Below are 25,520 nucleotides of genomic sequence, written 5' to 3' on the forward strand. Positions count from 1 at the left end.
GTGTGCAGAATGAATGGAACTATGCATGCATTTTTTATTGTTAAAATTAGTCCAATTTCAGAAATAACATGTGCACAAGCAATCAAAATAAAAGGCAAAAGAATATTTAACAAAGGTGAAAGCAGCAGCATTTAAAAATATTCAAATGGCTCCTTATTGTTTAATCTTCCCCCCAAATCCTGCGTGAAAATCAATGTCTCTGTCTAGTGATACTGAAAATTTGTAACAATTGGTAGAGCATACACCTGTCCAATCAAAGCAGACGTTTATAGTAAACAATGCTAGTATCAGACTACAGATTACCCCACACACCAGTTCTCCAGACCCAAAACAAAATGGTCAGACTCAGCCTTGCTCTTTTTCACAATGGGAAAATTCTTAGTTATAGAAATAGGTAAAAGTCAAATTTTCCAAAATAGAATATTCCAAAGATTATAAGGTTCAGAAACTACACCGGGTACCAGTCTATCTGAAAGAAGGAAGAAGTTCTTGCTGCTCTTTGCTGATCTCACCACCCCACTTCCTGTCATCTGGGTGCTCTGCTCTTTGACTCTGAAATCTGGTCCATACATCCGCTTTTCCACTGGGCAGACTTTTATGCATTCTTTAAGATTTAGCTCAAAAGTCATGTCCTTCATGAAGTCTTTCCTGAAATCATCAGGCAGAATTTTATTCATTTTTTCAACTAATTTTTATTGAGCACCTACTATACACCACATTCATATTTGTAGCCCTGGCCTGTCATTTACTGAACGATATGACTGCCATGTCTGTAGGCCTGAATCCCTGGCTATTGGATGCAATTTTTTTTTTTTTTTTTTTTTTTTTTTTTTTTGAGACAGAGTCTCACTCTGTTGCCCAGGCTAGAGTGAGTGCCGTGGCATCAGCCTAGCTCACAGCAACCTCAGACTCCTGAGCTCAAGCGATCCTCCTGTCTCAGCCTCCCGAGTAGCTGGGACTACAGGCATGCACCACCATGCCCGGCTAATTTTTTCTATATAGATTTTTAGTTGTCCATATAACGTCTTTCTATTTTTAGTAGAGACGGGGTCTCACTCTTGCTCAGGCTGGTCTCGAACTCCTGACCTCGAGCGATCCACCCGCCTCGGCCTCCCAGAGTGCTAGGATTACAGGCGTGAGCCACCGCGCCCGGCCTGGATGCAATTTTTTAAAAAATACATTTAAAAAGGTATTTCTCCCGTGTGGAATGTTGCCTACTCTATGTATTCAATAGTAACAGATATTTGCTCACCCATTCCACAGCCAGGTGCAGTGAAAAGATAAACTTTAAAACCAGATGAACTAAAGTTCAGACACTGGCCCTGCCCTGCTCACTAGCCATTTGAACAAGTGACCTACCTGCTCTGAGCAGTTTTTGTATCTATAAAATGAAGATAATAATGATATCATCTATAATGGCTTGCTATGAGGATTAAATGAGCACATTGTAGGAGCTCCCCAAATTTCTGGGAAGTGCTTTCTAATCTGTAAAGAACTATAGGAATTCATTTGACAATGATCTTGTGGTACAGAAAAATAAATATGAGACCAGTACACTTGCAAACAAGTGGCAATTATTTAAAAATTAGGGTACAAAGTAGCAGAGAAGCAGAAGGAGTTTCATAAATCTGGCTGGGTGTGGTTGCTCATACCTGTAATCCCAGCACTTTGGGAGGCCGAGGTAGGAGGATCACTTGGGCCAAGGAGTTTGAGACCAGCCTGAGCAACATAGCAAGACCTCATCTCTACAAAAAATAAGAAAAATTAGTTGGGTATGGTGGTGCACACTTGTAGTCCCAGCTACTCAGGAGGCTAAAGCAGGAGGATCACTTGAGCCCAGGAGTTCAAGGCTGCAGTGAGCTATAATCATGCCACTGCACTCCAGCCTGGGCAACAGAGCAAGGCCCCATTGCTTAAAAAAAAAAATACATACATACATATATATATATACACGTATAAAGAGGAAGTCTGATTTTATTTTTAAGTGCTTGACACATCTGCAGGAGGAAAACATCTGTCCACAAGTACAACCATCAGCACTGCTCAGTAAATACTGAGTAATACATACATTTAAACAAAATAAGATCCCTGGGTGCACTGGGATAAATTGAAAGTGAGGATCAAGTTTATACAGAAGTTTATTTACCAATAACTAATTTAATAAACACTATGAAGGTAGCTCTGTGGCTCAATGGATAGTGCATTAGACTTCTAATAAAGACCATGATAATGATAGCAGTTAAAGCTACCATTTATTGACTATATATTTATATCAGGCACTTTACACACATTAGCTCATTTAATCTCTACAATAACCTCATGAAATAGAAATTATCACTCCCTTTCCACTAATAAGGAAATAGAAGCTTCAAGATGTAATGTGATTTTCCCCAAGTCATACAGAGCAAAGGAATTGGGATGGAAATACAAATACAAAGTTTATTCAAAAAGAGCAAGTTATTTTGCTTCCCAAATTGTGCCAACCTCATGAACATTTCTCCCTCTAAGTGGAACTATTTTTTCCCCAGTTACAGTTCATCCTTCTTGTCAACAAGGACTTCTTCATCTCTACCCGGAAACGCTCTGTCAGCATCATCTTCCTGCATCTGCCTGTCATTTCCTGGTTCCTCAGCAGCGTCCTCTTCATTTCCCTCTTCTTCAGTTCCCCAGATGTCATCTTTCTCTTCCTCCTCCTTTTCCTTTTTCTTCTTGGCCTCTTCTTCCTGCTTTCTTTTTTCAATTTCTTCATACAGTTCTCTCCATTGCTTCTCTAGGTCCTATTTAGAATGTGAAATTTCAAAGTAATTTACAGGTGGTGTAAACAAAGTCAACCCACTTTAGAAATGTTGGGCCTCTTCCCACAGTCTTAAAGATTTCTGGGATGGTGTTTATTTATATACAAATGTTCAGGGCATGTGGGGTGGATGTAAATGTGTGTGTGTGTAATTTGTTCATAAGTAAAATTGGTTCTGATTCAGCAGACATTGATTGAATGCCTGCTGCATTGCTAACCACAGTGCTAGACGATCAGTACACATTGTGTGTATTCCTCACAGTGATGTATGAGATAAGTATTACTTATCCCACTTTCTAGCTGAGGGATCTGAGATTTGGACTTCTTTATACATTTCTTATTGGTCTCCCAAAACTGAATGCAAGCCCCATGAGGACAGAAATATCTTTGTTTTATTTCACTGCTATATCCCCAGCATCTACAACAGCACTTTGAACAGCTACTCAACAAATATTTATCAAGTGAAAGTGTGGTTTGATAATAAGAGCTACCATGTTTTGCACACTTACCATATGCCAGGAACTTAGAAGATAGATGCTATTATTGTTCCCAACTTATAGATGAAAACAATTAAATAACTTGCCCAAGTTCAGCTAATAAATAATGGAGCCTGGATTTGAACCTAAGCAGTCTAGCTCCAAAACTAAAACTCTTGACTAATATGAAATAGTACCTCAACAAAGATTTCAGATGATAAACCCGAAGTAAAACAAGATAAAACCAGACTAAAAAGTAAAAAAAACTCATGATTTTTCCCCTTATGACTACTTCAATTTTTAAAAAATATTAAATGTCAAAGTTCTCTCAAAAAATTTTTGGGGGTACCTGTGCTTTTGCTCGTGCTTTAAGCATAAACTTAATCTGCCTACTGGATAATCAAGCACTGGCCACAAACCTGCTTGAATGGACCTTCCTGTAGAACCAGGAAGTCTGGATAGAGAATGTCACCATCATGAGGCCATTGTCCCAACTATCACTCCACCCATAAAATAGTTCTGGGAGGTCAAGGTAGCTGGTAAACAGCACCATCACTTTCTTCCTTTCTCCAAACCATCCATCAGAAATGGGCTCCGTGCCTCCTTCTAGATCAACACACTATAAGTAGGCAGTGTGATACACAAATGGAGCATGAGTTCTGGGTTCAAATTCTAACTCAACAAGTTGAAGGCTGCGTGTGACTTCGGGCACTTTATACTCTGAATCTGGAAAATGGGGGTAAAAATGTCTGTCTTGCTGGGTTGTTTTAAGGCCTAAGTGGGATAACTTTTGGAAAGTGTTTACAGAGCCAGAAGTACAGAGTTGTAGATGTCCAATGAATGTGAGTTCTTTCCCCTACCTCCCAGGGCCACATGGCCAGAAATGAAACAATGACCATGAGGCTGATTTTTAAAATGCAAAGAACAGTATACAACTGAGGAGTCAGACATCTGGAATCCATGGTGGAGGAGTATCTCACCTTTCTTATTCCCCAGGTCTTATTTCCAACCTCTTCAGCAAACTCCTCATCATTTGTAAGAAGGAAATTGTCAAAGATGCTGCCTGACTTTACCTGTTGAAACGAAAACAATGGGATTATTAGGACTAGGTATCTAAATGTTGAAGGGCTTAAAAGTCACCTGAGGATCTTTGCTGAATGCAGATTCCCAGACCACAGGCCCAGAGATTTTAATCAATAATTGAGGTTGGGCAAGGGAATACAAAGGTTATTAATAATACAGAGGGTCCAGAATGCTGTACTGCCATAGCTGATGTGCTCTAGAAAGAAGTTACTTTGCTGTTTCCCAGAGTTCTGTGCGCCTCAAGCCTCTGAACTATTTTAGAGGGCTGTGAAGAAACTTTAATCACTCTGGCTGGGCGCAGTGGCCCACACCTGTAATCCTAGCACTCTGGGAGGCCAAGGTGGGAGGATTGCTTGAGGTCAGGAGTTCAAGACCAGCCTGAGCAAGAGTGAGACCCCTTCTCTACAAAAAATAGAAAAATTAGCGTACACCTGTAGACCCAGCTACTCAGGAGGCTGAGGCAGGAGGATTGCTGGAGCCCAGGAGTTTGAGGTTACAGTGAGCTATGATGACGCCACTGCACTCCAGCCCAGGCAACAGAGTGAGACCTTGTCTCAGAAAAATAATTAAAATAAAATAAATTTCCTTGAGAAACTTTAAGATATTTTCTTACCTTTGGGATTTTTTTTTTTCCTTTTGAGCTGTTAGCAGTCTTGCTTAGAGAACTGCCCATTTGTTGGCTTTCCCATTTTTCCTACTTCCAAGAGAAATGTTCCTAATCTCTCCATTCTCTTCAGTGCCCCTTTGCCCTTATTCCCCTTACGTTAAACTCATGGGTTGTGAGGGTGCCAGTTCTGCTTCCTAACTGGTGACCGTGGTCTCCTCATATCCTTCCTGTGCTTACAAGTTTTCATTGCAAAATGGCAAAATGGAAGAAAATATACTTTCCCTGCTTTCTTCATACAATAATCATGAGAAAAGAACACATGCGAAGGAACTTTGTTAGACTGTCAAGCCTATAGGACTAAGGAATTTTTAAATATTAATTCACTGAAAGTTTCCTGCGCTATCCCACTTGGATCATAAAATGGAAAGGGTATAGGTTTGAGCACTTATTAGATATGGGACCTTGACAAGTCAAGTCACCTTTCTGAGGCCTCAGTTTTCTCATCAGTAAAATGGAGATGGTAAGTCCTACCCTCCTGGCCTCCCAGGGCTGTAGCACAGACTGTTGCTGTAATGTGCTTTGCATTATGGCTAGGCTATACTCATTGCAGTTTGTGTTACTATTCTTTTGAAGATCATAAGGAGTTCCAAAGAGAAAAAAAGAATTTTCTTTGTCCTCTGCTATCTCCTTCCAGTCTCTGTCCTGATTTAAAATGCAATCACTTCCACCTATGGCAAAAAGGGTAAAGGGATTGTGTTTGGAGGTGTCAGAACAGGAAATGAGAGAAGTTGGGGACTAGGCAAGACAGTAAACTGGCTCACTAGGCTGGGACCCAGGAGGGATAAGGAAGGCAACTGGGCTCCCAGAGCATCTGAAGGCTGGAAACCGAGGGTTGGGATGGGGCAGGAAAGGGAATTCCCACTCATCTCCATGCTGAGAGTCATTTCGCTTTCCCGATATGGTACAGGGACCCTGTGGTAAACTGGATGTTATGGGTTGGCTGAGTGGGGGCGTGGAGTAGGATCTGTGAATGCCAGACTCACTCAGAAGTTAGGAGGAAAGAATGCCTGCAAGGGTGATGTCAGCATTGTGCAAAATGTATCTCTCTCTCTCACACACACACAGGCACACACACACAAACAACAAAAACCCCACAAAATATGTAGTCTCTTGGGCTTCATCCCAGACCTACTGGATCAGAATCTATATTTTAATAAGACAGCCTGGTGATTCACAGACATGTTAAAGTTTCAGAAGCACTCCTCTGGCATGGTTTAAATTCTTCAAATAGAAAGGTTTGCCTGCTTAAAAGAGGAGCAAGTAGTGCCAGATAATTTTAATTTTGTAGATAAACAAAGATAGCTTAAATTTTTTTCAGTGAGGAAAAAAAACATACTAAGGAAACAATCAGATTAGGAATATTTATATGATAACACATGTTTGCAAGATGTAGAAATTTCCTGTTATGTATTAAAAAGGGACAACTGAAAAAAAAGATAACAATGCAAATTTGTACAAATCATATCAAGGTTCTTCAAATAAGAGAGGAAGGAAAGAAGGGTACAATGTGTCCTTTCCTACCTCCCTTTTCTTCCTTCCTTCCTTTTCTCTGAACCACTAACCCTCACTGCCCCCCCACACACCCCTGGTAATTTACATACATGACCTCCTTGTACTCTTGTGTTGGTCTCCTTGAGCAAAAAGACCAAGAAGATAGAAATAAATAAATATAGATAAACGAAGAAGGTCTCAAATAGGGGTATCTGTCCCAGCTCTGAACTGCAGAAATCACTGATCAGAGACAGAGATTTCGGCCGGGCGTGGTGGCTCACGCCTGTAATCCTAGCACTCTGGGAGGCCGAGGTGGGCGGATCGTTTGAGCTCAGGAGTTCGAGACCAGCCTGAGCAAGAGCGAGACCCCATCTCTACTAAAAAAATAGAAAGAAATGATATGGACAGCTAAAAATATATATAGAGAGAAAAAATTAGCTGGGCATGGTGGTGCATGTCTGTAGTCCCAGCTACTCGGGAGGCTGAGACAGGAGGATCGCTTGAGCTCAGGAGTTTGAGGTTGCTGTGAGCTAGGCTGACGCCACGGCACTCCACTCATTCTAGCCTGGGCAACAGAGTGAGACTCTGTCTCAAAAAAAAAAAAAAAAATAGAAAGAGACAGAGATTTCTATGGCCATGGGAACTTCCACAATACACTCAAGGACAAGTAGCTGTGGTTTCCAGGGGCACTGTTGTATAGTGGTAGAGTCATTACAGCAAGGGCTTTAGAGGCTGACACACCTATGTTTGAATACTGTCCCTAGCATGCAGTAGCTCTTGGGCACATCACTTGACCTTTCTGAGTCCCAATTCTCCCAAATGTAAGATGGGGAAATAGTAAGAGACAATAATACTTTACAGAGTTGTGAGAATTAAGGGAGGTAATATAGGTAAAGCACTGACCCCCAGCCAGTGTTTAACAAAAGTGAGTTCCCTTCTGCTCCCGGGGAATTCTTCTTCCAGGACTATGTGGATTAGTTTGTAGTGACCTTCTGGGAGGGCCCATGGCCCCCTCTTGACTCGGGGGCCTGCACTTGAGGTACTCTCTTTTCTCTTGATTTGAGGAAGAATCCTCCCCATCTTCAGTAACAAGTCTCAGGAAATGAAGATATGGGGTTTGGGGAGGGAACAACTTTCTAAAGGCCTGAATATCTGAGCCCTCCTCTTTCCCTTCCAATCAGAGGAAAGATGACTGGCAGAGACTAAGGCTAGGTCAGGACCTGTCATCATGGCTGGGGAAATCTCCCCTAACATCTGTCTGGGCATGTGAATATTTCAGAGTTTTACCACATCTCTCCTTTCTCCTTATCCCCAGAACCACCCCCAAGGATCATGTAGGACCTGCAGAACCAGTATAAAGTATTGCAACCCTGAATGTGATACTAGAAAGACCTGCACTCAAATCCTGGCTTTTCCACTTACCTTAACAGATGCATGTTTTCAGGCAAATTATTTGACTTTTCTGAGCCTCCCTTTCACATTTAGAAATAGGAGGCTTCAGAGTGAAAATTCAATGGCATATGCAAAGTGATACATCGACTGCTACATGACAGGGATTCAGTAAATTTTAGCTATTATAATTATATTAGGACAAATATGATTGACCCCATATTAAAGATGAGCAGTTTGAGGATTAGAAAGATCAAGACTTATTCAAGTCTTGTGCTCTCCAGCCTGGGGCTCTTTCTACTTTGTGAAAACTAGAGGGACTGTTGATCAGTGGCTCTGAGCCCAGAGAGCTTTACCTGCCAAAGGTCCAGGCCAAGAACACTAATGTCATAATAGCGACAAATGGTGGGGTCAGGCTTATATTTAGGGTTGTCTATTTCTGGATGAATCCACTCTCCCTGGTAATTGGGATTGTCAATGACCCGAGGTTTCCATTGTCCCTAAGCAAAGAACCAAAGAGTGAACGTGATATTAGTATGTTTTCATTCTTCTGATCTCCTGCAATCAGAAAGGCCAATCAATTTACAAAGGCTGTTAGATATTAAACATAAGGATTCAGAGCAGGTTTCCTGGAGCTTCTTTCCCTTTCTTTGAGTTAATGCACCAGACTCTTCCAAGTTCTCCTTTCTACCCAGAGGGAGCCAAATGAGGTGGCAGGGACCCATTCTGAGCCTGGCCCCACCTCTACACAAGCTCATTCACAAAGCTAAGAAAATGTAGCTTCTCAGAGAACATCATCTAAGTATCCTGGCACTTGGGACTGTTCTCTTCCTAGTGTGTAGCATAGGAAACTGGCCAAATAAAATCGTGCTTGTTTCAGTCAGTTGACTCTCTGGATCATTTGACAGCTAATTCCTTTAGTTCTTGCTTCTGACATGAGATCAGGAGTTAGCCCTTAAGAAGATATGTCTCCATCCCCTAATATCTTTGGCCCTTTCCCCTTCTGGCCCACTTCTAAGGCTTCTAGTTCCTGACCCCAGACCCATTTCCTATTTGGACCATGTTCCTGTGACTGGCTGCTCTCCATCGTTCTGGAAAAACTCCCTGCCCCAGACTTCCTGGGCCTCTACCTCTCAGCACTGGCCTCTACCAGCCCACCCTCTCCCAAGTAGGCACAGCTCTGAGAGCAGGGCTCAGATGAGGCTACAGTCTTGTTTCAGGGGTTGGAGGAGAGGGAAGATGGCCACAGGATCTCAGAGCTTCTGTTTTATAAATTAGAATATACATCACCTCTGTCTTATTTCTCAAACCCATTGGAAAGAGAGACCCCCACTCACCTTATACTTTGGGTTTGGTATCAGAGGCCCTTCCCACTCCCCATCCATAGCCTCATTCCAGTCATCTGGCTTCTTGGCCTCCAGGTCTGGGATGTACTCAAAGTCCTCCCAGTCCTGAAATGAAATGTTCTTTCATGAGGATAGACGTGTGGACTGGGATGAAACTGGAGTCTGGAGCACAGTCAGGCTAGACCTTGCTCCCTATCCCTGCTACCCTCCCACCCTCACCTGTATGAAGGCCCAGCTCAAGACCCTGTGAACACACCCAGCCCAGAAGAGAAAAAGGCTTTAAAGCAACTCCAACCTCTCCTCCGGGTTCACTATCACTCTGACCTTGACTACTTTAAGCTCAAATAAGATGGGAATTTCCCTTGTCTGTGACCTCACCCTTCCACCAATCATGTGCCCCTACTGTCATAACAGGTCTTCTACCCTAGGTCCCTCTTCTTGAGGGCCTCTTGGTGACTTGTTTTGCATCCCAGGATGTTCCCAGACATGTATCAGTCCCTCTTGTACCCTAGATCCCTCTTATTTCCCCAGACAGAGCTCTACACGTCACAAATGACCTATCCCAGCTTTCGTATTTCCACTGCTGTGGAGCCTCCAAGGTCAACCTGTCAACCTGGCAGTTCACCTTGGTTCTGACCATTTGACTAGACTAATGAAGGCTTCCATGCCTAGCCCACCAAACTCACAGTCATTCAACACAATTGGGATTGGGAAAGTTCCCTGGTTGCTAGCCTGCCCCAATTGTTTTACAATTCCTAAGCAGACAGTCAGCATCCTATCCCAGGGGCTGTAGTCTTAACAGAGCCCTGTCAGTCTAATCAGTTTCCATCTTCCCCTGGTCCACTCAGCAGGGGCATTGAGGCTTTGAGCCAACCCTGCCTATATTAGGTACATGGTCCTCACTAGGAGGGTGGGTCCATGGTTAGTCTTGCTGCCCTGAGCCTGCCTGCTGGGTCTGGCAGGAACCTAGCACCTTCTTTTTCCATGGTGCTGAAAGCCCAGACACTTTGCCTGATCATCTGCCTCATTCCCTGACTACACCTCCCTTCCCCTGGGATTGGAGTCCTTTGCTGAATCTCCCTAAACATGCCTGGGCCACTGCTGGCCTCTCGCAGACCTCTCTTTAGGGACTGGACTCGAGCTGCTGGGTCCCATGCTGCCCCCTGCCTGACCTCAAGCATCCCGTCTGCATGAGGCTTACGCTGCTCTGACCATGCAGCAGCAGCGTGGCAGGTAAGACCCTCCATGGCCTGGATCCAACAGACTTTTCCAACCTCCACCTTGACCCTTATGTTCCCAAAATACTGAACTGCTGCTTTCACGTTCTTTACACAACCATGTTATTTTCCACCTAACCATTGTGCCTTTGCTCCTGCTGGTTCCTGGGTCTGCAATGTCTTCCCTCCAACCCAATTTCCCACTTTCTTTACTCTAATGAATCTATTATTTGAAATTCAGTATATTATTAACATTTAAAGGCTATGTATTAAGGACCTACTATATACCAGGCACCGTAATCTGTATTTTTTTTTTTTAAGAGACAGAGTTTCATACTGTCACCCAGGCTGAAGTGCAGTGGTGCAATCATAGTTCACTGTAACCTCCAATTCCTGAGTTCAAGTGATCCTCCTGCCTCAGCCTCCTAAGTAGCTGAGACTACAGGCATACAACACCACGCCCAGCTAATTTTTAAATTTTTTGTAGAGACAGGGTCTTGCTATGTTGCCCAGCCTGGCCTAAAACTCCTGGCCTCAAGCAATCTTCCTGCCTTGGCTTCCCAAAGTGCTGAGATTACAGGTGTGAGCCACTGCATCTGGCCCATAGTATGTATTTTTTTATTAGCTCATTTAATCTTCACAACAACCTTCACACGTAGCTATTATAATATTAATAATCTCTGTTTGTGAAATTGACTTTCCCAGCAGTTATGTTCCTTGCCCAGGTCCTAACAGTAGGTTAGGATCTCACAGTTAGTAAATGGTGGAGCTCAAATTCAAACCCACATCTGTCTGATCCCAGAGTCTGTGTTCCCAACTCCTAGGTTAACTTAATCACTCAGGCATTTCCTTGTCTTTCTCAGACAACTGCTTCCTTGCTGCCCCACCCCAGGATGGGTTAGGAGCCTCTTTTAGGCTCTCACAGGCTTTGGCTTCCCTGGTCCTCAGCTCTGATCATACAGCGTGATCTGTGTTTTCTCATCTGCCTCTCCCACTAGACTCTGAGTCTCTAGTGGGCAAAGATTGTTCTATTCATAGCTATAACCAGTACAGCTTTCCAGAATTATAATGAATCAATGCATATACTTCACATTCCCCATATTGATAACTTTAGATTCAGAGAGATGTAGGTTCAAGTCTTGGTTCTAACATGCGTGTGCTTGGGCAAGTTATTTCATTTTCTAAGTGTCAGTTTCCTTATCCACAAAAGAGAGATCATGACACACTGCTCACAGAGGCTGCCAGAAGGATCAATAGATCCTCAACAAAGGTAAGTAGCTGCCTTCTTCCCTCCACACCTCTTTGGATACCAGTACATAGCTTGATGCCTCCTTGAGGGATTGATGCCTCCAGTCCCTGCACCATCATCCCCAGCCTCCTCCTCCTACCTCTGCAGCTGAGAACCCCCCTGCTTCCCAGCCAAACACCTCCGACCTCAGGTTTCTTATCTTCAGGGTCCTCTATTTGCAGACGTTCATCCCATTTCCTTGGTTTCCGGGTATAGGGGTCTTTTATTTTCCTGGGAGGCAAGAAGTCCCAGTCTTCCTCCAGACCCCCAGCTGCCACTTTCTGGTTGTCAATTTTGACCTCATAAGTAGCATTGGGGCGAATGATCAGAGTGTACAGGTGAGTGTCTTTATTGATCTATAAAGGGAATGGGGATATATTTTAGTTCCATATTGAACATCTTTAGATCTCAAGCAATTAAATGTGCCAGACTCTTAGGTCCCTGAATACCTCCCCTACACACATATTCACAAACACACTTTACCACACTCCTCATCCTGTTTCTCTTGTTAGCCCTATAGGGATTCTGGGTCTCAGTCTCCTAGTACACACTCCTCTGGTCTCCCCTAGCATTCACCCCTTTCTCCGCTGCAGCTCTGATCATTCTCTAATCTTGTCTGTTATTCTGTCTGTCTTTCAGTCTGTCCCACAGTTTTTCTGTCTCACAGTTTTTCTGACTGTGAGCTTTTCGATGGGAGGTGTCATCTGTAATTTATCTGTTGTGCTCCCAGCTCCCAGCATGAGGCCTGCCCCAGAGGAGGACCTCTGGGATCCTCTGTGTGTACAGCCTCTGTATAGTCCTGATAAGGAAGCCTTGGGCCTGAACACAAGTTCTCCAATGACACAGACCCTATGGGCTTTTCTAGACTCACTTCCTGCCTTTCCCCTGTGTTCCAGCCGTGCCAAACCTCTTTCTCAAGTCATCTTGACTTTTCTACTGCGATTACCTCTTCTAAGAATTTAGTTCCTCCTAAAATTGTCTCACCCCTTCACAAGACTAAGTCATGCTCATCTTTCAAAACTCAGCACAGGGGAAACCTTCTCTAGGAAGCATTTCTTAAGCCTCCAGACTGCGTAGAAGGTCTCCCCTCTACCCCCATCATCCTAGGTATCACTCGCCTTTGTTTGACTCTTACCTTCACTTACTGTGAGGTTAGAGGCCATGTCAGAGTCCACGCTGTCCCCATCCCAAGGCCCAGCACAGAGTTAGCATTTGGTGAATGCCTGTTGAATTGCTGATGAAATCCACTTACTATCCTCTAGCCAACCTAGGTCTAACTTGATGTTACTGAGATAAACCAACCCCCCATTTCAAAGCCCAGCACTCCCTACCCACCCCCGCTCCTCTCCATCATCTAGCAGTGGGAACTGGACCATGCCAAGCACTGTTCCAAGAGAGGACCTTAAATGACTTTCTAGGCTTTTGGATCAGCTGCTCCTTTGTGAACTCTTGCCATTTACAGCACTTCTCTAGGTCTACTTTCTAATCTGTAAAATGGAGATGATAGTATTTACTGGGATTTTGTGAGGATTAAACGATATAACATATATAAAATGCTTATCCTCCGCCTTAGGCTACAAAACAGCCCACACACTTACCTTGCACTTGATGGTCTTTTTGTTCTCATGGTATTTCCCCTGGTAATGAAGAATGACCTGTACTTTGTTGTTCCCAAAGCCACAGATGTCAGGTCCTGGAAATTAAACTCCAAAGCATGATTTCACATCACTTTAAGGCAATTTGCCTGGCCTGAAGCCAAGACCCAAGACAGACTCAACCTGTGTATTAATCAGGGTCTCAGCAGGAAAAAGATGACACACTCAAAGTTAGTATTATTTGAGAAGGATTTAATAAAGGGACTATTTACAAAGATGGGGGCAGGTATAGTGCTATGCTTAGGGCTAGCAGCAGTGGGGTCTCACCCCTAATCCTGAAGGGGCAAGAGGGAGTGATTACCAGAGCCTGGAAGAAAAAGAGTCCTGTGGAGAGGACGGCCAGAAGAGCAGCTGACTTTCAGTTGTGGGCACAACTCTCTTCTCTCCCTCTGATCTCCTGCCAGAGCTGCCATTGACCAGACCCAACCAGAAGCCCCTACTGTGCCAGGCATTTTATACTATGTCATTTAATTCTCACAACAAGTAGGTGTTACTGTCCCCACTCTTAGCTGGGAAAATTGTGGCTCAGAAAAGTTAACGGCTTGCCTGCCCAAGGTCAAACAGCTAATAAGCAGCATTGCTGGGATTCAAACCCAAGCCTATCTAGAAATAGAGCCTAAGGCCCTTTATGCTTTATGAAAACTCTAGAGGGAACTCTAGAGTTGATCAGTGTCTCTGGGCCAGAAAGCTTTACCTACCAAAGGTCCAGGAGAAGATTTTAACCTAATTTTCAACCTTACCTCCCATGTTATTGCTGTCTGACTACCCAACACACACACACATCACCCCACACATGTGTGCATGGGCAATGTGCCCTAGCCACCCTGGTCTCACCTCTAACCATGTCTCTACTTGCATTCAAATTTCATAACTCTGAACTTTTGCAGTTTCCTTTGACCTCATTACACTTCCTTTATCTCCTTCTCTACCTATTCAAATCTAACTCATTCTTCTTCTTCCTTTTTTTGAGACAGAGTCTTGCTCTGTCACCTGAGTTAGACTGCTGTGGCGTCAGCCTAGCTCACGGCAACCTCAAACTCCTGGGCTCCGAGGAGCTAGGACTACAGGCATGTGTCACCATGCCTGGCTAATTTTTTCTGTTTTTAGTACAGATGGGGTCTTGCTCTTGCTCAAGTTGGTCTTGAACTCCTGACCTCAAGCGATCCTCCTCCCTTGGCCTCCCAGAGTGCTGGGATTACAGGCATGAGCCCCTGTGCCCAGCCAAATATAGCTTATTCTTCAAACAACAATTAATAACGCATCCAAAAAGTTCCTACTTGGACTGCATCACGCCGTCTCCTGTGATCTCGTAGCCCCTCACCAATACTATTTTAAAAGCATGTCTTTCATGCCATGATCGTATAGTGGTTTAAAAAAGAAGAAAAGTATGTCTTTCATTCTGACTTTTTTTTTTTTTTTTTTTTTTTGAGACAGAGTCTCACTCTGTTGCCCAGGCTAGAGTGAGTGCCGTGGCGTCAGCCTAGCTCACAGCAACCTCAAACTCCTGAGCTCAAGCGATCCTCCTGTCTCAGCCTCCCGAGTAGCTGGGACTACAGGCATGCGCCACCATGCCCGGCTAATTTTTTCTATATATATTTTTAGCTGTCCATATAATTTCTTTCTATTTTTAGTAGAGGTGGGGTCTCGCTCTTGCTCAGGCTGGTCTCGAACTCCTGAGCTCAAACAATCCGCCCACCTCGGCCTCCCAGAGTGCTAGGATTACAGGCGTGAGCCACCGCGCCCGGCCTCATTCTGACTTTTAAAAAATTATTTATATGCCTGAAGGTAGAAGCGTGGAGTAGAAAAATCACAGGCTTTAGAGCCAGACTGGGTTCAAATTCTGGCTTTCCACTTACTCACCTTGGGCAAATTTCTCGCCTCCATTTCCTCATCTGTAAAATGGAGATGTTAACAGCCCAATCTTGTTGGGTTGTTTGAGCATCAGATAAATACTATTCACATGAAAGAAAAAAATCATTTTAAAAATTATATCCAATTTCCCTACAATCACCACCACATTATGTATATACATATGAACTCTTTGTGAGTAGGGTAGATTCTGAAGAAAATAAAAAGATGATCAAAGACACACATTTTAGATGCTCAGAGTGCTATTAATATATTGCTCTACATAAAGAAGAAATTGAGGCCGGGCGCGGTGGCTCACACCTATAATCCTAGCACCCTGGGAGGCCAAGGTAGGAGGATCGCTTGAGATCAGGAGTTCGAGACCAGCCTGAGCAAGAGCGAGACCCCGTCTCTACTAAAAAAATAGAAAGAAATTAGCTGGACAACTAAAAGAAATATATACAGAAAAAATTAGCCGGGCATGGTGGCGCATGCCTGTAGTCCCAGCTACTTGGGAGGCTGAGGCAGAAGGATTGCTTGAGCCCAGGAGTTTGAGGTTGCTGTGAGCTAGGCTGACGCCACGGCACTCTAGCCCGGGCAACAGAGAGAGACTCTGTCTCAAAAAAAAAAAAAAAAAGAGAGAGAGAGAGATTGAAAGATAAGAAAAAAAGAAGAGTGGGGAGGATGCAGACAGAAAAAAGGCAAAGAGGCTCAAGGGGAAGATTTCAGCAAGGGCTTGAAGGAGAGATCTGATGCTCCCTAGGAAAAGAAAGAATTTTAAGGGAGTTTTGCTGTATGACGTGTAGCGTAATCTTCCCTCTGACTTCATACAAAAACATTCAGTAAAATCTATGTTATTCATCTGTGCTTTGGGAGCTGGATTGTTTGTTGTTCTTATTGCTTTTATATCAACAATGTTGAAAATGAATTCAAAGTTGGAGCTAAATAAGAGCTGGACCACCCCAAGGAGGCCTAGTTACATATTTAGGTTATAGATGCAACACCCTGGACACATTACAGATGCTCAATAAAGGTCATGTCCCTGAGCTGCTGTGCCTTTCTCTCACTGAGGCAGAGTGCAGTGCCTTACTATAGCAGGTACCTTTGAGAGTGGCTACATAGTTTATGACCTCCTTCTCCTTTTCTGAGAACTGGGCAACGTCTCCCAGTACTGTAGACTTGTTAATACTGTCCCATGTGCCTCCCCACCTCTTTGGTCTATTTATATTAACATTTACGTTTAGAGTTGCTTTCTTCAGGTATTTGAAGAGTCCTACTGCGTGGGGAGAGTGGGCAGCTACCATACTAGAAATTTTCTGTTCCAAGTCGATCTGAACATTTTCTTTTTCTTTTTTCACCCTTCCTGTAGTTCCAGGAGATCTGAACATTTTCAACAACTACCGTGGCTCTCATCAGGACCTTGTGGGGCTGACAGCGACTGCTATGAGCGAGCTTACCAAACATGATGTAATACTTGGATTCCGAATGCATATCCTCCTGGTTTAGGGTGGCAGGAAAGAGTTTCACATACCCTCCACCACAATCAATGCCTTGCTCGTGTTTTACTGAAAACTGAACCACCAAGGTCTCATTCTCATTGCTGAACGGCTTAAACCTGGTTGAGAGGGCATAAAACTTGGCATCTTCGCTGGTCTGGAGACCTGGGAGCAGAAAGCAGAGAGTCTTCAGGGTTAAATAACCAAAAAGCAGTCAGAGAGACCGAGCACTTAACCTAACCAACCTCTGGTATTTTCCTGCACACTTATTGTATGCCAGGTGCTGTTCTGAAAGCTGCGCACGCATTATCTTATTCAGTCCTCAGAGCAACCGTGCAACATGGGTATTATCCTCACTTTACAAATCAGGAGGGTGAGTCATGGAGAGGTGAAGTGACTGGCTTAGGGCCACATGGCTGGGAAGGACCTGAGCTGGAAGTTTAAGTCACGTTTGTCTGATTCTTTCCTCTATACCATGCTACCTCTGATTTTAAGAGATACTTGAATACTGTTCTGCAGCTTTATAAGACAAGGCCCTGTTTTTTTGAAGCCTGCTAGGTGACTGCAATGAGGCTCTGCCACGCACAATACTGCCTCTTAGATCAAATAATAACCATTGCTAATGTTTACTGAACACTTATTCTTTACCAGTGTATTAATATTTCATTCACATGTGTTACCGTACTTAATCCTGGTAATAACCCCATGAGGTGGGCTCCACGAATATCTCACTCTATCGTGAAGTCATTGAGGCTATGTCGCTTGTCCAGGATCACCCAACCAGTCCATCTAATTCCAGAGCCGTCACCCTCAACCATAAGACTTTACTTTCTCCTCCAGAGAGTATTAGGGCTGTAAGCGATCGCAGAGCCTTTCAGGTCTAATCACATTACTTTACAGATGAGGAAACCAAGCCCCAGAGAGGGAAAGTTATTAATCCAAGACCATATAGTTACAAATGGCAGACATACAGGCCAAGTCTCCTGGCTTCTAGGCCCATGATCTTTATGACATTCCATGCTGCTGCCCAGTTTACTGGTTGTGGCTCTGACTGCACTTTAACTCTCTGAGTGCCAGCTCCTCATCAGCAAAATGTGGATAATTAATTATTCCTATTTCATAGGGTTCTTGGTGAAGGTCAAATGAGTAAGAGATGTGTGAAGTACTTTGTGAATTGTCAACATAAAATGCAAGGGGCTATCATTATTTGTGTCTGGTGAGAGTCCTTCCTTCATGATCCCACAGCTCTCTGTACTTCCCTGGGTCACGCTATGCTGAAACTAGGTTTATTTCAATCTCTTTGAATAATTTTTAGCTCCTGAAAAACAGGAACTTCTTTATATTCCCAGCATCTGGAACAGGGTCTGGCATAGAGTGCACAGAAGGATGACAGATCCTGATTCAGACCATGTCTCCTGAGCATATATTGCACACCGGGCTCTGTGGTAAACACTTTCGTGTCTTCTGACATTGTATTAGGAGCTATCTACGTTTTAAAGAGTATGTTTACTTCCCTCAAAGACCTAAAGGCAGGCTAGAGTTGCCAGGAAAGACTTCATGGAGGAGGGAGTGGGTATAAGGGAAAGAGCATTGAACCCATAGGCAAAAGACCAAATTTGAGTTTCTGCTCCGCCAACCCCTGCTATGTAGTCCAATTCAATCCCTCCACTCTCACTGAGCCTCATTTGTATCCCAGGACCCTACTAGACAACCAGGGGGAATCCAATGAACTTGAGCGGGATGAGGTGTGAGGAGCAACAACCAAGAAATCAAACTTTTTTTTTTTTTTTTTTTTGAGACAGGGTCTCATTCTGTTACCCAAGGTGGAGTGCGGTGGCTTCATCATAGCTCACTGCAGCCTCCAACTCCTGGGCTCACGTGAATCTGGGTGGCTGGGACTACAGGGGTGCAGCACAATGCCCAGCTAAGGAACTCAAACTGAGAGGGGATGGGTGGCTGGGCAGATTGTCTTTACTGGAGTCACCACAGCACTGGCAACCCATGGGTCACTCAGTCTCCAATTCTCTCTCCTCTGTAGACAGTTTTCCAGAGTAGATTTAAATGAGATTGAAAATGCTCAAGCCAGTTCATAATTCTCTCCTTTAATAAACATGAAAATTAGATTCATAACAGTAACCAGGAGAGACAAGATGGGAAATAACTTCAGGGGACAATCAATGGAGTCTATTTATAGGACAAAAGCTTTCTCAGACCAAAAAAACCGATGCCTGCAGAACCTGTCCTCAGAGCTCACCCCTCCTCCACAATGTTATTATATTTGGCTCTTACAACAGCCCAGTCCAATGAGCACGGCAGGTGATGATTCTTATCTCCATTTAGTATCAAGGCTCAGGGAAGTAAAAAGACTTGCCCAAATTATGCAACTAGTAAGTCATGGGAGTAAGTTAGCCCTAGGTCTATCTACTCCACTCTCCATCACACTAAGCTGCTCTAGGAAGAGCAGTATTTGGACATTATACAGTGCTTTCCTCTGCTTCAAGTGCAGAGTGCTCTTTGATAAATCCTAGGGGGCTGGGGAAAGCAGCGGAGTCTAGCAGTAATGAACACAGTCCCTGGAGTCAGACCCAGAATCAGATCTCAGCTCCACTTCCTGCCAGCTGCGTATATAGCCTTGGGCAAATAATTCTACCTCTCTGAGGCTCCTCTGCAAAACTGAGACAATAATAGCAATCACTTTACAAAGTAGTTAGGAAGACCAATGGGGATAATGTGTGGAAGAGCTTAGTTTTAAATGTATGTTATTCAATGAAGGGACATATTACATTTGTGGAGAGTTCATTCTTTTCTGTCTACAAATTTTTTGTTTTAAGAAAGAGAAATGAATTGGTGATCATGGACAAAAACAATTGTATAAAAGTCAGAATGTTTCCAATTGGCATATTTCTGAGTTCCTGTATTTACCTTCATCTTTTTCTTTGTCTCCATAAAATTTTCCAGCAGTGAGCTGAAATTTACCGTAATCCATCTGATGTTTCGATTCCACCCATCGTTTTTTCCACCTGTCTATGGAGTAAAGGAGAAAAAGCAACATATTTGTGTTTTCTTAAAGACAATAAAATGCAGCTAAAAATGACCCCGCCTCTCACTGTCGGATTGCCTGAATCCCATTATTTGTGCACTACCATATGCAGTGGCTCAAATACCAAGGACTTGAGCCACTTATCCCTTAATGCCCTACCCCACCCTCCTCCATAATAGTCAAGAGCTGAAAACCGGCTGGGTGCAGTGGCTCATGCCTGTAATCCTAGCACTTTGGGAGGCCAAGGCGGGAGGATTGTTTGAGCTCAGGAGTTCAAGACCAGCCTGAGCAAGAGCAATACCCCATCTCTACTAAAAAAATAGAAAGAATTTAGCTAGACAGCTAAAAATATATATAGAAACAATTAGCCGAGCATGGTGGCGCATGCCTGTAGTCCCAGCTACTTGGGAGGCTGAGGCAGAAGGATTGCTTGAGCCCAGGAGTTTGAGGTTGCTGTGAGATAGGCTGACGCCACAGCACCCTAGCCAGGGTGACAGAGCGGGACTCTGCCTCAAAAAAAAAAAAAAAAAAGCTGAAAACCACCATGGGAATGTATGGTTGAAAGACATGAAACATTTATTCTCATAAAAGTAGGTGGAAAAATGTGCTTAGGAGGACTAAGCCTTTATACATATTTATGTTTAGTAAAATAAAAATAATAAAATCAGCTCACCAAGTAAAGAGATTAGCAATAACATTTTATACCTTCTTGAATTAGTAATGATGATAATGAACAATCAATGTCCATTTACCCTGTTTTGTTGCTTTAACTTTCTAGACTCTCCCTTGTAATTTCAAGGAGATGCTGATAAATTCGTTTTGCTTTGGCATAGATGGCACGCAGACAAAGAGGCATTCTTTTTGGGTCCTGGCACTCCATCCAAACATTCAGTGCCTTTCTGCTTTTATGCTTCAGAGTTGCTGATTCCTGCCTTCTGGGCCCACCATGGTCCCAGAGTCATAGGGCAATCTGGCAGCTTGAGATGGACGAGGCCTTGAGGGTAGCCTTTATTTCATCTCCTCCCTGCAGCTGAATGGTTATTTCTCAAATCCCACTCCCCAATATCTAGGGTTCTTACCCCTTAGCTCTGTGCATGAAAACCCCACATCAACACACATCCAGTAAGGCAACCCTAAGCTGGCTCTGTCAGCTCCTATTACTCAAGGCTGGTGACTTAACTACCTCCTCTCATGAGACCCAGGGGACTTGGGCTTGCTTTTGAAGGAGTTAAGAATATGCTACTCCAAAATATGCTGCTCTGGCATATCGACTATTTTGAATTAAAGGCACTTAAAACACAGCAGGCACAACAAGATCACTCTGACCTTCATTCTTTTCTTAAAAGCAGGAGATGAAATTCCCATGTGAAAGATGTCCTCCCTATACCAAAAGGAAAATAATATTTCTATTACCGAGGACAGGACGTTGAAGCCAAGGGAATACTTCCTTAGGGGTTTGACTGGATGAAAGAATAAGTCTTTTTCCTTTTCTTTTCTTTTTTACTGATTTTTTTTCAATGGAAAGTCCTGGAGAGAAAAATTTTAGGTGAAGTAATATGTTCTCTTTTTTTTTCTAGTTAAGATAGTTGTAAACACTTTTCCTTTTTTAAAATATACTTTTATTTATTTGTATTTAAAATATACTTTAAATATATTTTATTTATATTTAAAATATACTTGTATTTTAAAAAATGAGTGCAGTGGTGTTTACAACTAATTGATCACAACCAGTTATAGATTCCTTTGTTCCTTCTTCCCTCCCACTGCTTCACTTGACTAGGCTTACAAAAAAGAGAAAAGAAAAAGAAAATATACTTTTATTTTAGACTAGATTTAGACTTACAGAAAAGTTTCAAAAATATTTCAGAGAGTACCTGTTTATCCTGCCCCCAGTTTCTCCTATTGCTAACATTACTGTGATACATCTGCCACAACTAATGAATCAATATTGATACATTATCATTAATTAAAGTCCATACTTTATTTGGCATACCTTAATTTTTATCTAATAACCTTTTTCTGTTCCAAGATCCAAGATTCTACCCAGGATACCATTGCATTTAGTCATTGTATCTCCTTTGGCTCCTCTTAGTTGTGCCAGATTCTCAGACTTTGCTTGTTTTTGATGACCTTGACATGTTTGAGAAGTACTGGTCGCGTATTTTGTAGAATATCTTTCAACTGGGGTTTGTCTGATGTTTTTCTCATGGTTATATAGAAGTTACAGTTTGGGGGAGGAAGACCACAGAGATAAAATGCCATTCTCATCCCATCGTATCAATGGTACATACTGTTAACACGACTTATCCCTGATGGTGTTAACATTGATCACCTGGCTGAGGCAGTGTTGCCAGGATTCTTCATTGTAAAGTTACTCTTTTTTTCCCCCTTCTTTCCACACTGTACTCTTTAAAAGGAAGTCAGTATGTATAGTCCACACTCAAATAGTGCAGAGTGACACCGTACCTCTTTGAGGGCAGCGTAGCTACATAAACTATTTGGAATTCTTCTGTACAGGACATTTGTCCATCTGTCCCATTCATTTATCCAATCATTTCTTTATATCAGTATGGACTAATGGACTTTTGTTATATACTTAGGTTTATAATCCAATACTACATTCCTTATTTTTTTTACTTCAATGTCTTTAGCCATTGGAAGCTCTGTTAGTTGGTTCCTACATCCCTTTGACATACTCACATCATTTTGCTTTTCGAACACTTCCTTACTTTCTGAACCTATAAGATGCTCAAGGCTCATCTTGTATATTTCCTTCCCCAGCCCTAGAATCAGCCATTCCTCTAAGCAGGCCTAGTTCCTTTTATTGGAGAATGGTATTATAAACCATGATAGGGGCTCTGGGTGTCATTTATTTTTTAAAGTAAATGTTTTGATTGGAGTATAATATTCATTCACATAAGGGGACAAACTGTAAATGTATAGCTTAATGAAATTTTAAGAGAGAGAAATTTAAGGCAAATTATCCAAGTACCTTGAATTAAAATTGTTAACTGATGTAGTAATTCCAAACTCTCACTGCATCCTACTCATACATCCCTCTCATGTCTTTAAAACAAAATTACCAAACCAGAATGGCCACATATGACAAGAAGAGAAGAGGGAGCAGCTTCAACAATGTTCTCAGGGCCGGTGCGGTGGCTCACGCCTATAATCCTAGCACTCTGGGAGGCCCAGGCGGGCGGATCGTTTGAGCTCAGGAGTTCAAGACCAGCCTGAGCAAGAGCGAGACCCCTGTCTCTACTAAAAAAATAGAAAGAAATTAGCTGGACAACTAAAAATATATATAGAAAAAATTAGCCGGGCATAGTGGCGCATGCCTATAGTCCCAGCTACTTGGGAGACTGAGGCAGGAGGATTGCTTGAGCCCAGGAGTTTGAGGTTGCTATGAGCTAGGCAGATACCATGGCACTCTAGCCCGGGCAATAGTGAGACTCTGTCTCAAAAAAACAAACAAACAAAAAGACCCCCAATGTTTTCAATAGATTTCCTCCCTCCCTTCCTTCCTCTATTTATTCATTTGTTTATTAAGGGTTTATTATGTGCTGTACAGTGAACAAAAGAAAATTCCTTTCTTCATGGAATTTACATTCTAATTGTCAGGGAAGATGATAAACTTTAAACAAAATAAAATATAAATATGTAATATAATATCAATAATAATTCTATGGAGAAAATTGAGTGATACGGTGTTATTTTATTTTTTTATTGATATGGAATGCTTCACAAATTTTCATGTCATCCTTGAGCAGGGGCCGTGCTAATCTTCTCTGTATCATTCCAATTTTGGTATATGTGGTGCCGAAGCGAGCATAAGGCGTTATTTTAGATATGGTGTCCAGCCTCTATGCGGAGATGACATTTGAACAGAGATTGAAGAGATGTAGTGAGCCACATGCCAGGTGAGCTACACAGGTGGAATATCACAGGGAAGGAAGTCAGAAAGGGAACCGGTGCTTACCGAGTCCTTACTATGTACCAGCCCGGTGCAATATGGTTTCCATACTTTACCTCATTCAATCCTCATGTTGCCTTGCAAGGAAGTTAGAATAATCATCTCCATTTTATGGACACTTGGCAAGGTTAGTAAATTACCCAAGGTCACCCACTGAGCAAGTGGCAGCATCAGGGCTTGAAGTCTCATCTGTCTGCTCCAAGGCCCCTGCTCTTGCCTCCTCGTCCTGTAGCCTCCAGAGAGATCTGTGCCATCAGTTTGTACTTGAGACCTGGAAAGGCCAGCTGGATCAGGCCTACTGGGCTTGGGCATCTGGCCAGGGTGATTCTTCCTCAGGCTTAGCATGTCCAAGTATCCACGATTCCCAGACGGTCTCAATGGCTTATCAGTCAGAGGCCTGAGAAGCAGAGTGTTCTCAGCCCTGCTGGGCTGCCCCCAGTGGGTCTGAGCCAGCTGGGCACAGAGGCCCTTTGTTTCAGAATGTCTCTTTGGCCAAGTTTTTGTGGTTAAGTCTAAGGGCTGACAGAATTAACATTCACACACACACACACACACACACACACTCTCTCTCTCCTTGTGACTCCTGCATCATTCAGTCCCTCATTTAAATTCCACTTTCTTTCTGCCTGATTTTTTACAACTTTTACAGCAATCACTGCTGTCACCACTAGCCCTCCCCTCATACCTATTTGCATCACTAATGTGATGATTCTCCAATTCAATCTAGCAACATTTTTGCATATTTTAATGTGCCAGTCCCTATGCCAGGCCTGGAATTTCAAACGCTCATGTTGTCCCTGAGGCCACTGGAATTATTACTTGCTGGCCATCTGACACTTGGCAGCTTGCGGCAGTGGCCAATGAATCTTTATGAAGGTAGGAGACTTGGGTTTAACAAACATCTCCGCCACTGACTCGCAGTGTGACTTTGGGAAAACCACCTTTACTCTCTGGGTCTCAGTTTCCCCATCTATATAATGACAGGGTTGGACTCCAAGGGTCTTGGACACCCTCTGGTTGCTGTTCTGCTCTATGGCCTGGAACAGTCTTGGAGAACAGTAGAAAGAAAGGAGCCTGAGTGGATCTCTGTCATAAGCCCCTTAAATGCCCCTGGCCTGTCATGTTCTTTCTCTGGACCTAAGTTTTCTCATCTGTAAATATTAAATGGGGAAAAGGAGAGCATTTTGGATTAGATGAGCTCTCAGGGCCCTTTCAGTTCTGACATTCAAATGATCCAAGATTTACCTTCCTTGAGCTAGCTGGCCATGGTGGCACACATCTATGGTCCTAGCTACTTGGGAGGCTGAGGCAGGAGGCTTGCTTGAGCCCAGGAGTTTGAGGCTGCACTGAACTATGATCATGCCTGTGAATAGCTACTATACTTCAGCTTGGGCAACATAGTGAGACCCCATTTTTAAAGAAAAAATACAGTGAGCTAGAAGGCCTTCAACTTATTGGACCCATGGGAGGCAGTGGAGTGGGAAGCAGGAATAATCCAAGAAAAATAATCAATTTTTATGTCATACAGTCCTGGGTTCAAATCCTGACTTTACCACTTGGTAGATGTGTGACCTCAAATTAGCAAACTTCTCTAGGCTTCAGTTTTACTATCTATAGACTGAGGAAAACATAACTACTTTGCAGAGTTGAGGTAAGGATTGGAAGGTGTAAAGCATCATACCTTGTAACTAATACTTTGCTTAATAAAGGTTACTTAAGGTATCAGGTACAGTTTAGCTATAAAAAAAGAGTTCAAA

General features: G+C 43.0%; 1 protein-coding gene and 1 non-coding gene across 2 annotated transcripts; both read right to left on the minus strand.

Moving 5' to 3' along the window:
- Positions 1 to 2,528: 2,528 nt before the first annotated feature.
- Positions 2,529 to 24,108, minus strand: LOC138390281 (calreticulin-like). Its single transcript, XM_069479175.1, has 9 exons — positions 23,904 to 24,108; positions 19,673 to 19,774; positions 16,712 to 16,915; positions 13,350 to 13,444; positions 11,898 to 12,107; positions 9,238 to 9,351; positions 8,257 to 8,400; positions 4,251 to 4,343; positions 2,529 to 2,777 (listed from the first exon to the last, which is right to left on the minus strand). Exons 1-9 carry the CDS (start codon positions 24,106 to 24,108, stop codon positions 2,529 to 2,531), a joined length of 1,416 nt encoding a protein of 471 aa, XP_069335276.1.
- Positions 23,516 to 23,622, minus strand: LOC138391059 (U6 spliceosomal RNA). Its single transcript, XR_011234700.1, has one exon. It is a non-coding gene; the product is annotated as a U6 spliceosomal RNA (small nuclear RNA).
- Positions 24,109 to 25,520: the final 1,412 nt, after the last annotated feature.

This window comes from Eulemur rufifrons, chromosome 8 (genome assembly GCF_041146395.1).
Source record: "Eulemur rufifrons isolate Redbay chromosome 8, OSU_ERuf_1, whole genome shotgun sequence".
NCBI lineage: Eukaryota > Metazoa > Chordata > Mammalia > Primates > Lemuridae > Eulemur > Eulemur rufifrons.